The 16,539-nt window shown below is 45.0% G+C and overlaps 1 protein-coding gene across 4 annotated transcripts in view; it reads left to right on the top strand.

Moving 5' to 3' along the window:
• The window catches only part of EPHB1 (EPH receptor B1), a 420,104-nt gene that overhangs the window by 320,627 nt on the left and 82,938 nt on the right, over positions 1-16,539 (top strand). For all 4 annotated transcript variants that reach the window (XM_019748047.2, XM_074312877.1, XM_019748058.2 and 1 more), the window contains 2 exons: positions 7,518-7,642; positions 15,154-15,316. In XM_019748047.2, the coding sequence (XP_019603606.1) occupies positions 7,518-7,642; positions 15,154-15,316 (288 nt within the window). The remainder of the gene's footprint in view (positions 1-7,517; positions 7,643-15,153; positions 15,317-16,539) is intronic.

Genomic DNA, 16,539 nt, shown 5'->3' on the forward strand with positions numbered 1-16,539 from the left:
GGGAACAATGCCCAGGGACTGATTTGCATATGTGAACAGTGGTGGATCCAGAAGGAGACTTTGGGGTGGTCCCCAAGTCCCCTGGCCTGGTGGACTGGATCTAGTTGGAAGGACCAATGGACTACACAGGGCACATCCTCAGAACATATGAAAAATTCATAACATAAGGATTTATATTCGTGTTTTACAGCCTCTGCAGCATCTGCAGAGCCCTGACCATAGCTGTTCTTTATTTCTGCTAATTTCTACTGCCCTGAGCTGGGGTGCTTGGCTCCTTATTACATTCCCTCGCCCACCTTGTTTTCTTCACAGCTTGGATCTATGGTATGGATTACAGGTGGTTAGTTTAAGGATGATTTGGCTGGGACATGCTAGTCTAGAAAGAATAGAAAAGGTTAGCATTACCATATGATCCAGGAATTCCACGAGGCATATACCCAAGGTAAATACAAACATAGATCTGTGCAGAAATTTATACATAAATGTTCTTAGCAGCATCATTGACAACAGCCAAAATGTAGAAACAACCCAAATGCCTATCAACTGATGGACATTTGTCCTAGAAAAAGCGAAGTACAGGATGGTAGAAGTGGCTGCCAATCTTCAGGTGCACTGTTGAGGCTGGAGAAGCAGCATCGCTATGAGGGGTCACTAGTAGGACTTCTCCCCACAAATCATGTGAAAGGGCCCAGGAAAGCTCCCCTACCCTGGCCGGCATGAGTCATTGTGAGGGAGGCAGATAGATTCCCATTTCCATGGGTCTCCTTGGAAGTTCAGATATGAAAATCCCCCTAACTGAACACCATTTATCTTCCGGGAGACTTGATAGTGCTATCACATGAGCCAAGGTAGAGGAGACTCAGCTGTGACCTGCACCTCAGCTTAGCTCCTAGGGCAGGTGACAGGTGGCCTCTGAGCAAGGCTGTCCCCAGCCTGATTTCCACCCACAGAAGCAACACTTTTCCCCTTAGAGGAGATTTGCTGAACTCTGAAATCCAATTTCATATTTGTATAACCTCTTCAAACACTTTACTCCAATAGATCAACTTAATTTTGACTGTAGGTATGTTTTGCTATTATTTTTCTTTAAAACTACTTATACTTTTGATGTCTTAAATAAAACATTTTAACATAATAAACTGTTATATGATTTATTATATCCCAAATGGATTATGGTTAAAACTATTGGAAGAATTATTTTTACACAAAAATCAATTAAGACATTAGGAAATAACATTTTTGTTTTTTATATATGCATAAAATTACATTTTATTCTCTTCTTATTATTTTTTAATTTTTTATGAAATTTATTGGAGTAACCGTGATTAGTAAAATTCAAGTGTAAAAAATAATTTTAATAAAGATAATACATTAGACCTCAGTAATTGTCCTAGGGAAAAAAAGCATCAACTCATTCTCACATTTTGGAATCTGAGATACTTAATTGTTAGGGGGAAATGCTCCTATCAAATAAGGGGGGAAAAATTAGTAAAAAGAAAACTTTGAACATGAGCAAGTCACTAATTAAATTAAAGGGTCAAGGAATGTGATAAATAAAAATATATGGTCCAGGTGAACCTGAGATATGACAGCAAGGCTTCCACACATTAAGACTCCAGGGTCTAGGTTGGGGGTTATTAATAGCTGAGATTGATTCCTGCCTCCATCACCGACACAGAATTAGCCTCACAGGATTGCAAGCCCTGTGATCTCCTTTGGAGCCCTTCTTACACATGGAAGGCTGGCTGGTAGTCGGCCAGGCCAAATCTCTGATGTCACTGGCAGTGACCTGTGGCCAGTTTGGGCTAATACTTCTCCCTTGTCTCCTGTGAGTTCTTTCATAACTTATAGTGGGGGCCATCCTGTCCCTCCAATTTCTACACAGCTCATTAGTTAGTTTAGGTTGTGTGCCCTTTTGCTGCTGGATGTGTGTGATGTACTATCTTGGATCTGTTGGCTTCAGAAGCAATTTGGGAGTAACAGCTTCCCAAAGTTGTCCTGGGCAAAAAAACAGAGACAAGGACTCACTTGGCCTGCCTTTGCGTTATCTCCATCCCAGAGCCCCTTGACCAACGAGGTTTGAAGTTGGAGTCTCTTTCTGCTTTAGACACATTAAAGGGCCTCTTATATTAGCTCTAGATTCTCTTATCAGATATTCCTGGTTTTCATTCTGTTCGAGCCCTTAGTTGATTTTTCATCAGTGACTGACAGGACACTTTGCATTGCTTCCCCCTCTCTTCTTTGAATCCCAGCTTCCTGTTGGGTCAGCCTCCTTATTTGGCTAAGAAAGAATGCAGGGCAATTTTGATTATATTTGTTTATTTTATTTTTTAGCATCTCCTCTTTAGGCCAAATACATCTTTCTTCAGCCTCAGTATCTGCTTTCCAAATAGTCCTTAAACTAATTCTTTACTTTTACTTTTTCTAAAGGTCTACATTTGCTTCTTTCCTAAATATTAATAATTTTATGAACTCTATAGTTTCATTTCCTCTCTCAGTAGCACGTTTAATTTAATCAAAAGTGTTTTGTGTGCTTGTAAAAGAGGGAATCTTTCAAGAGTTCATTGAAACTGCTCCTTCATCTGAGGATGCAGGTTTTGGAGAAAAGACAATTGGCCAGGATTTACTGTTGGAATCAGCATATCTGGGGGTCCTAGGGGCTGCTTCTTTAAGCAATCTTCTCATCTCTCCTTAGTCTGCCTTAGTTTTGCTAGAAGTTGGTGTTTGAGTGGATACCTGCGCTCATTTTTATTTTCTGTTTTGTCTGAAGGCTTCATAGCATGTAAAGCACCAGATTCAGCGGTGGCATTGCACTTGGAGAAGGGAGAAAAAAAATGTATCACTGTAGTTAATCACTATGGCAGAGCACCACATGTAAGCTGCCCCTGATTTTCAGGGTGGAAGGGTAATACTTTCTTACTTTCTCCCATGTTCTAAATCCCATCTCAATTAAAACGTAAGACACTTACAGTGACCTGTGTGAGATTAAACAACCTGCCATGGGATGGATCTGTGAGCATCCTGTCATTGCCATAAATCTGAGAAATGCAGGTGGGGGTGACCTTTACCCTCTGGCAACTTCTCCTGGCTCTGCGGCTGCAGCTTGGCAGCTGGGAGGTGTTTGCCATCTGTGTAACAGGGGCGTTCCTCTCAGTGGGTTTTGGCTACCGAGTGCCTCTGTATCCTGCCCTATGATTTCTTCTTTATCATCTGACCCCATCTAGACTCCAAAGTTCTTCAGGGCAAGGCTGTGATTTTCTTACTTGTCCTTCTGTCCCCAGTAATTAGAGCAGGGGCCTGGCCCAATGTTTGGCAAATATGTTGAATCTTAAATGATGGCTTTCCAGGGATTAGAAGCAAAGAAAAACAAAAGTCCTCATGCCATTAGGATTCCGCTTTTCAATTTTTAATACATGATGCTTCAGCTCTCAGGGCAGAAGGATGCTGAAAACCTGTGTGGCTCTGACAGCATGAGTAACAACATGGAATCGTGTTTTCACATAGGTCTGAAAGGGCAGCCCGTGCTGCACAGTGAGCAGTGGTGGTAATGGGGGAAAGGAGGCTTATCAGAAGCCATTCTCTGCCCATCTTAGTGGGATACCATTGGGACCCCCCACCCCCACCCCACCCCCACCCCGCCAATGACCTGACTGACTCTGGAAAATGCCTCACCTTCCCTGAAGCGCCTTTATCCTCTCCATGGCTCTGCACAATGCACACAAAGTCTTGGAAAAGATGATCATAAGCCATCCACACCATTAACCATCTAGGCTGTTGCTAAATCCATGCTCAGTTCCTAGTTTCATTTTACGTGATTTAGCAGCAGCGTTTGACACATTCTCTCCTCCTGGGAATGCTTGTTGCCCCTGGGTTTCTAGGTGATCATGCCTCTTGTTTCCTTCTACCTCATGGCCTTTTCTTCTCAGGCCCCTTGGCTAGTCCCTCCTCATTTCCTGAATCTTAGAACATCTATTCTATGCTACTCATTCCCTTGGTGCTCTCTGCCAGCTCTGCTGCTTTCAGTATCTTTGAAATACTGACGACTTTAAGTGTCTGTCTCCAGTCTGGACCTCTTATGCATGCATTTGCCTACTCAGTGTCTCCTCTGCAACATCTTGGGCATCTCACACCTGAGAGGAGCACCTGCTCTTTCCTCTCAAACGGCTTCTACTGATGTTTTGCCTGAGATCAGTTCATGGCGGCCCCACCTTCCAGTTGCTCAAGCCAAAAACTGTGGAATCACGTTGACTCTTCTATTTCTTCGTATTCCGCATCCTCCATCCATTGAGATATTCTAAATGTATTCAGAATCTGCCCACTTTGCTCTCCCCACCGCCACTGCTCCCAGCCTGGTCTAAGTAACCGTGCTCTGGCAGCTGGATTATTGTAACAGCATTAGGATCGGTCTTTCAGCTTTTACGTGGCCCCTGCATTCTATTCAACACAGCAGAGAGTGATACCGTTAACATACAAGTCAAATCATGTCACTCCCCTGTTCACGACCCTCCCATAGTTCCCCATCTCACTCAGAGTAAAAAGCCAAAGGCTTCTTAGTGTCCTACTCTGTGTCTCAGGATCCTACTCTGTGGCCTGGCTTCTGTTCCAGCCCCACTGGCTCTTTCCTGTTCCCCTGAAATACCAGGCTGCTCCTACCTCAGGAGCTTTGCCCGGGCCGTTCCCTCTCAAGGGCTCTTCTCCCGGTAGCTGCATGTCTCCCGCCCTCCCCTCCGTCAACCTTGTGCTCCTGCCCCTACTTCTCAGGCAGGCCTTGCTGACCACGTGCTTTAGAGTGGCAGCCTTCTCCCAGCCGCCTCCTACACTTTGGCATTCTGTATCCCTTCTCTTCTCCTCTATTGTTTTTCCTGTTATACTTAATATTTTTAACATACCTTGCGATTGCTTCATTTATTACATCTAGTCTCTGAATCCTTCCACTAGCAAATAAGTTCTGTGAGGAAAAGGAATTTTATTCCATTCACTATGGAATCTCTAGAACCTAGCACAGTGCCTGGCACATAGCCAATGCTCAATAAATATTTGTTTCATCAATTAATTAATGAATTGGGCCAGGATACTAAGTTGGGAGGAAGAGAAGGTGCATGTAATAGTTGAATCAGGATCAGCAAGCATTCTGGTTTACTAGATTAATAGGCCAAATTTAACATCATAAAGGTGAAGAGATACATGTAAATCCCTATAGTCAAATGCCAACTCTACAGACAAAACATGAGGAGCATACCATGGGACAACCTAAAGGTGATTGATATTTGACTGTGATTTCAGAACTGAATAGCAGGGGCGTGTCTTTTATCCAAAGGCTAATAATGGTCACATCAATAGATGTATGGTACACAGATCATGGTAGATATTAATTGAACTCTAATCTTTGCTGCTCAAACAGCAGTGGGAGAATTGGGTTCATCTCTGGGCCTCATGCCTAAAGAGAGATTTAGATAACACAAGCCCCATTTGGAAAAGAGCTAGCTTGGGTGGCAGTGTATCATGGGGGAAATGTTCACAGTATCTGGCCATTCTTTTCAGCAGGAAAGACTCAGGGGAGACCTAACTAGTTTCTTTAGCTATCTGACAAGCCATTCTGTGGAAGAGGGAATATTCTGTTACTTCAGTTGGCAGAACTGAGACCAATGGGAATAAGACAGATTTCAGATAAGAATAAGGAAGACGTGCAGATTGATGAAATTACCCAAATATGGAACCATAGCTCCTAGAGGCAGTGAGCCTCCCATCCCTGGGGACATAGCAGGGCCAGGCACAGAGTAATTGTAGGAGGATTCAGGACTGCATGAATTCAAGTCCTTCATGAAGCACACACCACAGTGGAATTAGATGTGCCAGAGATGGGGGAAATGAGGTACAAGCCAGAGGAGGCTGGGATGAAGGTCTGATCCTTGTGAAGGGGAGAGGGAAGGAAGGACGATTGGGTAGGAAGAGTCTTAGACTGTGGTGCTGTCACAAGGAAGCCTTGGTACGTCCAAGGGGGAGTCTTTGAGTGAAAGTTGCCCATCCGAAGAGTCCGGAATTGTCCTGCGCTGGCATCCAGGCCACTTTCAGTCATTGCCTGGGAGCAGCCCGTGGGAAGCAGGCCTCTCTCTGAATGTGGGGCTGGATTGCAGAGCCCAGCAGCTGGGGCCATTAGTCAGTTATGCTGCCAGCAGTAAGAGTTTTGAGAGTCATATTTTCACAGCCACCAGCAGACCTCTAATGGGAACTGTGCAAAGTCCCAGGTGGACACTGTGATTCGAAGGCGTCATCATAACACTCTCATGATGGCTCCCCAGGCTATGAGCATCTTCAGAATACGTGCTCAGCATCACCACACTCCACCCATCACGTAATAGGTGCTCACTGAGAATCCAGCGAGTGGCAGAGAATATGGTGACCCCCATAACCCGGTGGCCCTGCTCTGTAATTTCAAGTCTTGGAGGGGAATCTGTTCACTTAAATTGAGGATAGTAAATGTCAGTCAGCCATGGTCCCCAGAGAAACCTTGTAAAGTGGAGTTCCTGTGAGGAAACGACCTTCGTCAGCGCAGAAATGCCAGAACACAACGTAACAGCCCCTGAGTGAGCGCAGGCTGAAGCCTCATCCATTACCTGCCTCTTCCCCTAGAAAGACAGCCCTCATCTATTATTTCCAGACTGTTTTCCTTTTACTTACACCGTGTGAAAAGTGTTGAATTGGGAAATAAATAATACTATTTCCAAACAGAGGTTTCAGAATCACTTTACAGATTTTGGAATTATTATCCTGTTTCCAAATGTTTGGTTTGTGTATCATTTCCTCATTTATATTTGTGAGCTCTTTATTGTGAATGTCCCCGTTTGGAAAACTCTGCCAGAAGTCTGAAAGAACTCTGTTGTGGGTCTGTGTTCATGTCTTTTTTAGAGATGCCTCTGCTTTCTTTTGAAGTGCAGCAAAATTTTCCAATCAGGCTCAGAAAGAGATGTTTACTGAGAATGTTCCTTTCCACTGCACAGTAATTCTGACCAGCTCTGCTGTCTCCACTATCACCTCTTGCCTCCAGGTTCTCTTCTCTGCAGTAGCCCAGCTCATTACTGTAAGACTGAGATTCCCTCAACATCTTTTGCTCAAAAACATTCCATTGCTCTTCTTGTCCTACTTATTGTCTGAAGCCTAGACTTCTCCCTAATTGGCTCCAGCTTGCCAGGCCACATTGTTTTTCCATGATTCCTCCAACCTTCTCTTGTTTTGGTCAAGACTTCCTCCTCCTTACCCAGAAGATTTCATGCCCATTCCAGCTCTTGCCCTCATACATGTTCTCCTATCCTGAATTATCACCTTTCACTCCTTTGTTATCCAACTCCATTCATTCTGCAAAACCTGCAGGAAGTTCTGCAGATCCAGCTTAGCTGATGAGAAAGAAAGGACAGGCTTCAAACCTAATGACATTTCTCTCCCTCCTTATCTCTGAAAGATGGCACTTCTCATGTAATTGAAGGTCTGTTTCTATGCCCTGTCTCTTCCTTTCTCCACAGCCCCTTCCACTGTTCCCATCATGCACCAGGTCAGCGCCACCATGCGGAGCATCACCTTGTCATGGCCGCAGCCGGAGCAGCCCAATGGCATCATCCTGGACTATGAGATCCGATACTATGAGAAGGTGAGCCAGCTCTGCCTCAGGCTTGCAAGACCCAGGGCCAGCCACTGTTCCATAGGCAGTGTCCAGCTGATGACACAAGGAGACAAGCTGGCACAGTCCTGAGGGAGGGAGGAGTCTGGTGATGGAGAATAGAGTCTCTCTGGGAGAGTAATAGAGACGTGGTGATAGAGACCAGAGGTCTTCCCTGGCAAAAGCCTTCAAAACCCAGGCATTTACTGTATTAACTCAGGAGAGAACCGTCCAACCCATCACCCTGCTATCTGAACAGCTCACTGGGCTGGTGTGGCAGGACCGGTTCCATTCTCCTAGTCATGTGCTTGCTATACTAATGCAGATGCTACAAAGCTGTCAGGGGTCACCTGAACTTTCTGAAAATTTTGTGGTATTGTAGACTAGTATTCTTCAAAGTTTTGGAGTAAGTGCCTCCAATATGACGTTGTCTATTTATAAATCATATGCATGTACTACTGCACTAATATATTTATGGAGGTTAAAAATATTTAAATGAAAATTTAAAAGGATGAGATAAAAATTAATAGAAATGGAAATTTATACATTATCTTCCTTGACTACATTTTTGCAGCTATGGCTGGGGGCGCACAGCAGGGCATATGCTGCCAAGAATAAGGAAATAGGGCCCTATGGAGTTGATCCCTGGTCTGTCTGTGAGAGAAGCAGGGACTTCCTCCCACCATGGTAAACTCCAGCATTTGCAAAATCCCAGGAAAATACAGTTCTTTCTATACTAACCCAATACGTTATTTGAAAAGCACCACATCCATTCATTTATTTGTTCAGCAAGTATTTATCAAGTGCCTACTGTTTGGCAGGTACTATTTTAGGATATACTGGTGATCAAAAAGAGTTTCCTTCCTCAAGGGGCTTACTTTCCAATAAAAGGAGATGGACAATGAACAATGACATAATAACTAAGGAAATCGTATAGTATGTCAGAAAATTATTATTGTAAAAGGGAAAAGAAAAAGCAGAGTAAGGTAAAATGGGATTGAGAGGATGAGGTTTGGGGGAGGAGTTGCTTGCAGAAATAAATGGAATGGTAAAGGCAGGCCTCTTGGAGATGATAGGTTCCAAGACCTGAAGGAAGTAAGGGTGTTGGGAAGCAGACGTCTGGGGCACAGAGACCTTGTATAACAGCCCTGAGGCCAGATCCTGACTGGTGGTTCAAGGAACAGGGAGGAGAGCAGCATGATTGGAGTGATGCAAGCAATGGGGAAATAGTTGACAGGAAGGGAGGTAATCAGGGGAGGTGATCATGTTGGGCTTTAAGAACTTGAGCTTTCCCACTAATGAAATGGGGATCCATAGGAGAGTTAGAAGCAGAGCAGAGACAAAGTCTAACTTACATTTTAAAATGATCTAACTTACATTTTACAAAATCTAACTTACGTTTCTAAAAAGATCATCTATTGAAAATAGGTCTGCTAGATTATAATCATCTAAGACAAGAATGATGGTGGCTTGAATCGGAGTGAAAGCAGAGGGCTGATGAAACAGTTAATTTCCAAATATATAAACTCAAGATGGAGGCCAAAGGATTTCCCGCAGGTTGGATTTTGGATGTGGGAGGTTTTAGCCTGACCCACTAGAAGGATGTAAACACCATTAATGGAGAAAGGGATTACTGTGGGTGGAGAGTGTTTGGTGAGAGGGAAGGGACAGAAGTTCAGCTCAATGTCTAAAATGCCTCTGAGCTAGTCAAGTGGAAATGTGGCGTAGGCAGCCAGATGTGCACATCTGGAGTTCGGGAGAGAGTTTGGGGTTGGGGATGTCCATTTGGAAGTTGTCAGTATGTGGATAGTGGGAAAGCCCTGCATCTGTGCGAGATCATCCAGTGGGTGAAGGGGAATAAGAAGATCAAGGATGGAGACCTGTAGGCTTCTGACATAGAGGCAGTGTTAGACAGTGGGCCACGACTGTACTGGAAAGCAGGGGCTCTAGTTTCCAGGGCCCTCCAGACCCAACCAGCCATGCAGAGGGGCTCAAATTAGGTAGTCACTCTAGGTCACAGTTTTCGCATTTTTTAAATGGTAGCAATTGATCTCCCTGAAAGTGGAGGGGCAGACAGATCACCAGTCTAGGCTGTGAGGAGGGATGCCCTTCAGCCATTATAGTTGAACTTGCAAGCACGGTGAGGATTAGGCAGTGTTCTGTTCAGTTAGAGGATACTGAGTTATGTAGACAGTTGATTCAGAAAATTTAGTGAATTGGGTGTAATTTAAACCACCTGGATTCACAAGCAACCATTATATCCATTCAGCTTTGAATTTGGGACCCTTATTTGCTGCATATGTTTTTATCAGTTAATAGAATAAATGTTGACTTTCCAAAATGTTTTGGACCAATCTGTTTGGACCAATTGACCAAAGGATCTCATTTCATCACCAGAGTTGACCTAACATTTTAACAGGGTATCATGTGTGGCCAGTATACAGTGTGAAGTCAGAGTCACCAGTGAGGTTCCACCCAGCCCCCCTTCCCACTCACACATGGAATTAAGCCTTGTAACTCATCTCAAAAGAAGAATAATTTCTCCCTAGTGTGTCCCTATTGGGTGCTAGGGGCTTTAAAAACATTATCCCCTTTCCCCCTCACAACTCAGTGTGGTGAATTTTAGTATCATTGATAATGGGTAAAGAAACTGATGTACAAAGAAGTTAAAATAAACAAACAAACCAAATTCCTCCATAGTCACACAGTTAGAAATGAACCTACAGCCTGGGTTCTCTGCCCTGAAGCAAGTGGCGGTGATGGTAAGAGGCTGAATGCATGGGAGACCCCTGTCCTCCTCCTCATCTGCTGTCAAGGGCAGTCACACCTGGGAAAGGGGTGGAGGCCTTAGTGACAGGCTCAGACCCGAAAGGATTGTGCCTGTGCGCCTTGGTTCCTCACTTCCCAGCCCAAGTCCAAGCTCCTTTGTTGCCTTTACCTGTACATACAAACCTCTTCCCTTAAAAAACTGTAAGTAACCTCCACTTCTGTTGTTATGAAGGAAGCTTATTCTCCCATTTCAGGCCATGTACTTACTTCTCAGTAATTTATGCTAATTATTAACAGACACACATGCACAGCAGCTCAATGTCCAAGGCACTTTCCATACCTCCATGAAGCATATTATTGTCCCCACTCCAGAGGGTAGAATGCTTTCCTTGGAAACACAGAAGATCATTTGCCAAAGCATTGGTTACTGTTTGGAATGTTGCTCCAGAACGCTCCTTCCCGTGTAAAGTGCTTGACTATAAAATCTGTTACATTGCCTTGAACATTTCTAATATGATTAAAGAAAAGATATTACCTTGTGAGGGTATTTTGAAATAATAGCCGCAATGATAATAATTCATCTTTATTAAGTGCCTGTTATGTGCTAGATTCTCACAGATGTATTAGTTCTGACCCTTAAAAGAAAGATTCTTGAAAGCGAGGTATAGCCAGCCAATTTATAGATGATGCAACTAAGTCACAGAAAGGTTAAATGACTTACCCATGACCACATATTTTCATAGCTAGGGAGTCACAGCACCAGAACTATAGACATTTTTACTATATTTCAATGTATTTTCTCAGCTCAGTATATGGCTGGATGTAATCATACTGATGCTGACAATCTCAATGTTAGTGTGGACCCTGAAATAAGAGATTGTGTCTTAATTTGAAATCCAATTGCTTGTAACCAGAATGATTTGCCCACCTGCTCCACAAGGCCTTGGAATCCTGGTCTTTAGGAGATGCAAACACAAATGGCACTCAGCCTAGTAGATGTCCTGGTTTCAGTCCAAAGAAACAAAACCCACCACTCCTCCATCTCATGCCACTTCTTCTAAACAAGGAGTCAGCAAATATTTTTTTGTAAAGGACCAGGTAATAAATATTTCAGGCTTGTGGGCCATAAAATCTCTATCCCAACCCCTCAACTCTGCCTTTATAGCAGGAAAGCAGCCATAAACAATATGTCAATAGATGGGCATGGCTGGGTTCCAAGAAAACTTTATTGCAAAAACAGGTCGCTGGCTAGAGGCTGTAGTTTTCCAAGCCTTGAAAGCCCTCCCTGGGTCTCCTGCCCCCCATCACCCTCTTGGTTTGTGCTTGGGACACCTTTCAATTTATCCTCTATGAATAGAATCAATGAGGCTTTCGCCTCTTCCAACAACTCATTAATAGAGAGCTCAGATGCCTGGAGCTGATGACACTCCCAGAGCCTCTCCCATGTTCATCTTCTTCCCCATTTGAATACATTTCCATTCATCATTCTCTCTCGTTTACTGTCTTGTAGCGCTTTTCACTCCTGGTGTCAATGCTTGTAGGCAAACCATGGGAGGAGCATCTACATCTGCTGTCTTAATGATGAAGCATTATTACTTGCTCTTCATAATAACTGTCTAGGCTAGAACGGGCTGGTTTCGGCCTTGGGAATTCCTGCCCTTCAAATTTTAGGATCATTTTCTCACAGAAACTCTTTCAGACCTTGGCAATATCTTGTGCTCAATCAGTTGGTTCAAAGAACTGGTCAGAAGTGTGCTGTTGATTCATTCATTTAGCACTGAGTGGTTGAATACCCAGGCATGGCCAGCCCTGTGCTACACATTGGGGATGGGAAAATAAGGGAGACATGGTCTCTGCCCCCAACGGCCACAGCCTCTATCTCACACGTGCTTATGAAATCAGTCATACGTGACCAAAAAAAGCAACCATGACCTTCGCTCTCACTTGTTTGTCTGAAGTTGGTTAATGGATTTGAAGGGAACAAGGACTGATATTCATTTTAATCACTGACCTTCTTAAATGTATGGACTAGAAAATGATTATGTGTTAATGTTGTATCCTCAAAATCCAAATGCCAATACATCAAAACACATTTGTCAGTAAAAGAGCTGCCCAGTCAATGCTTCACTTATTTCAAGCAGTGCATACTTCCATAGATTCCAGGAAAACCAGAGACCTCAGGCAGTCACCTTCATGTTGTAGCAATGGGATTTTGTCCTAACTTGCAAGGTGATGTGATTTTCATAGTTTCAGATCTCAGCTCTCCACTGTGTCAAGCTAGTAATAACCAAAGATGTAGATGACTTCTTTGCGATATCTTCTATTGTGGACAGTCTTCTTTCTGCTGGATCCCTGATTGGGGATGGTGGAGAGTCCACCTGCTTTGTAAATAGATCAAATTATAAAGGGGTAGTCCTTCCTCAGGGCGTCTCTCCCAGCCTCCATGAGGGTGCACATGGGCCTCTTTGTAACTTTCGACTGTCTATTCAAGCTGGCCTCTGACCTGTGGTCCCTTACACCTGCTTCTGAAGCATTCATCACCACCCCTATGCCACCCACACTCCAGCTATACCCAGTTACTTGTGGGCTCCTGAACTCCTATAGACCTCATTTTTGTATGTTTTATTCTGTTCCCATGGGATATTCTATTCAGCTCTCACTCCCCACATTTCTCCGTGTGGCTAATTTATTTTATCTTTCAGAACTCAACTCATGTCACCCTTTTCTGAGCTCCTCCTACCCTCTTTATCAGTTTGGACCGTGTGACCCTTTGCTGTTCCTCCGCAGCCCCCTGAGCTGCCCTCTGCCAAGGCACTCAGTCAACACGGTTGTCATCATGTGTTTATTTTCTGGTCCACCCCACAAGATGTTGTGTCCCCACAGGAGAGGGACCATGCTTTAGTGCCTGTAGCCCATGTACAATACCCAGTATATGGTAATGTGTCATACATGTGGCTGCCTGGCCAAATGAATGAATGAACACACATCCGGTCATCTTCGCCTTTGCAAAGTAGACTTTTACATATTTTAAGACAACGTTCATGTCTATTCATTTTACTATACTTCTTTTGTCCTGGCTCAACTCCCCAAATTTTATCTGTTGTCGATGGAGGATGCGGCTTATAGAACTCTTGTAATCATCGTTCCCCTCATTTGTCACTGTGCCACTAGGAACCTTTGTGCCTAGAACGGGTTGCAGTACCCCCGATCTGCACGTGGGACTTAAGCGCCTCCATCCCAGTGACCCAAGCTCTTCATTTTTACTGATGTCCCCATTTTGCTCTAAGATTCATGGTGCAGACAGGGACAGGCCCAGACTCTAAACTCATGTTCCTGCATGCTCAGAACTAAGCCCTAATCTCCACGATGCCCCCATGGAAGTGAGTAGAGAGAAGGCTGTTGTGTCTGAAGGTGCTGAGAATGAGGTGTAATGATGAAGGACAAGATGAGAAAGTCTGCGGGCTGGAGTAGTGAGGAAAGCCTTCCAAGAAGAGGAGGCCTTGAGGGGTGTCGGCCTAAGGGAACTGGAGGGTGCAGGGGGGCCTGACATGCCTAGAGAGAGGCACGGCACAGTGGAAACACAGCCTAAGCAAAGGTCTGGTGGCCAGGGCTGTGGTCCTTGGAGGGGAAGCAACGTGGTGATTTAGGGGATGTGAGGGATGAAATGATGAAGGGCCTTTGAATCTAGTTTTAGGAGGTTATTTTGTTTGTTTCTTTGTTTTTTAATCTAATCCTAATTTTAGTGAAGGTCAGAAATCTTTTTTAAAGAAGAAGTTTGGATTAGGCAGGAAGGGAGTGGCAGAAAAGATGGGAGGCTACAAAAATCCAGGCACAAGGCAAATGTTATAATATGTAAGATCAGTAGCAAAGAGAAGCAACCGATTCAGGACACTCACAATAGGCAGAGGAGCCAGAAGGATGAGAAACAGGAGCAACACCTGTGTGATGCTGAGAACACGTGTGTACAGACAACAGGAACTGTGGAGGACAGGGCAGAAGGTGCTAGAGAGAGTGACAGACAGAAGGGCGGGGCCAACCCCTAAATAGGTAGGAGCGGGGAGGACACAGGGCCTGCTCTCCAGGGAGAAGGGACCTGACCTCCCTGGAATATGGGGGAGATGGGACTGGAAGACAGGGACCCAGACAGACCCAGACCAAGGCAGAAGCAGGTATGGGAGGTACGCCAAAATGACACGCACATTCAGCAGAGTGGATGTAAAGCCATTTGCTTAAGGAGTTGAGGGCGCTTATAGAATGATCTAGAACAGCCACTGTAAGGAGTAACCAGGGAGATCTGGAGTGAGGAGAGGAAAGAAAACAGCAGAAGCAAGACAAAGAGAGGCAGGCACTCATGGGGCAGCTCACTCTACCCAGGTAGTTTCTGCTGAGCTCAGAGACTAGATAGGATTTGCAAAGATGGATGTGCTCTGTTATTCTTGCTCTGAACCCTGAGGAGGGGAGGAGTAGAAAATGACCATGAACCCCCCATCCAGGCCCTGAGAGCTCAGCCATTTGCTCCGAGTGTAGCCACTCCATAGTCCAGAGTCAATTCTACACTCCCTCAGGCCAGGCCAGTCTGCCCCCACTCAGAGGGATGGCCTAGGTCTGGTGACAACTTCTAGCAGATCTGCAGGACCAAGAACTGCTGGCGCCTGGGTGCTGCAAGGTAGAGCGGGCCAGGGGTGCAGCACTCAGGAGCGGGCTGCTGACGCCTTCCCTTTGCTCTCATTCAGGAGCACAATGAGTTCAACTCCTCCATGGCCAGGAGCCAGACCAACACGGCGCGGATCGATGGCCTGCGGCCAGGCATGGTGTACGTGGTACAAGTGCGCGCCCGCACTGTGGCTGGCTACGGCAAGTTCAGCGGCAAGATGTGCTTCCAGACTCTGACGGACGGTAAGGGGCAGGCCAGTGACCTAAGCTCAGGCTGGGCAGCTGGGGAGGGAGAAGCCGCACTCACCGCCAAGATGCCAACCTCCAGCTGGATTCCAGTAGAATTCCCTCAGAAGGGTTTGCCTCCCAGTAAGGCGGTGGAATAGGTTTGCCTCCATGCTTGCTTCACCAGATAGCATATCTGTCTGAATTTTGGCGCATGTGTCTCCAATATCTCGGGGATTTGCCTTTGAAGGGCCTCTATACCACATACAGAGAGGTCACTGCGTGTGTCCTGTGCGTGCACAGCAGTGAGACCCACCCACACACCTCCCAGAGTCCGTGTGCTCTACTGTCTCTGAAGCAGGGCCCAGAAGCCTGCTGTTTCACCCTCACTCCCACTGCAGCCCTCTGTTCTCAGGCACTGGGAGCTGAGCTCAAAGCCTCATTGCATGAGCCCACGTCTCCAGGAAGGAAATGGAGAGACAAAATTTGGGGAGTGGCAGCCCCATGCACCCAGCATCTCAGAATATTTGAAGCAGCTTCATATGTAATCTCCAGTTGGTCAGCTCAGGTGTCTCCAGAGAGAATGGCCACTGTTTTCCAAATTGTCCCCAAGGCCAGAAAGTCAGTCACCAACAACACTTCCACCTGTGGGCTTTATTAGTTCCCTATTATATGATCTCCTCCACTCCTCTGAGACCACCCCCCTTAATACTAATGCAAATCCGAGTTCCCTGTAACCTGAGCATTGAGTCGGGTGTTTCTGCCTGATTGGGCTCACTCTTTTCCTTAGCTAGCCATTTACCATAGTGCATGCATTCATTTACCTACATACTATCGACCCAACGATCTATATTTATTTATTCATTTACGATCTATTTCCTGATAGTTTTGCAAATGTCAATCTATTCCTAATCACCCAAATGGAAAGCCTTTAATTTTTCCTTTCTTACTTAAATCATATAGGAAGAAGCCTGCCCTTACATAACATTTTATTTGAAGCCAGCACTCTCTGACTAGGCACTTGACAGAGCTTGAGGTTTTATATTGACACATTACAGTTTTTAACAATTTAAAAAAATCACCAGAAAGATTTAACAATCAGATGATTCCATATGAAAATCGTAATATTCATTTCCTTGGGAGTAGCTGTAAGAGGATCCCGTGCTGGTGGGCATTCCATGGTGAGCCACCGCTGCCCTGTGAGGTGCCCACCACTTCCCAGTGATTTGCTCCTGGATGCT

Source organism: Rhinolophus sinicus, linkage group LG10 (genome assembly GCF_036562045.2).
Source record: "Rhinolophus sinicus isolate RSC01 linkage group LG10, ASM3656204v1, whole genome shotgun sequence".
NCBI classification, from domain to species: Eukaryota; Metazoa; Chordata; class Mammalia; order Chiroptera; family Rhinolophidae; genus Rhinolophus; species Rhinolophus sinicus.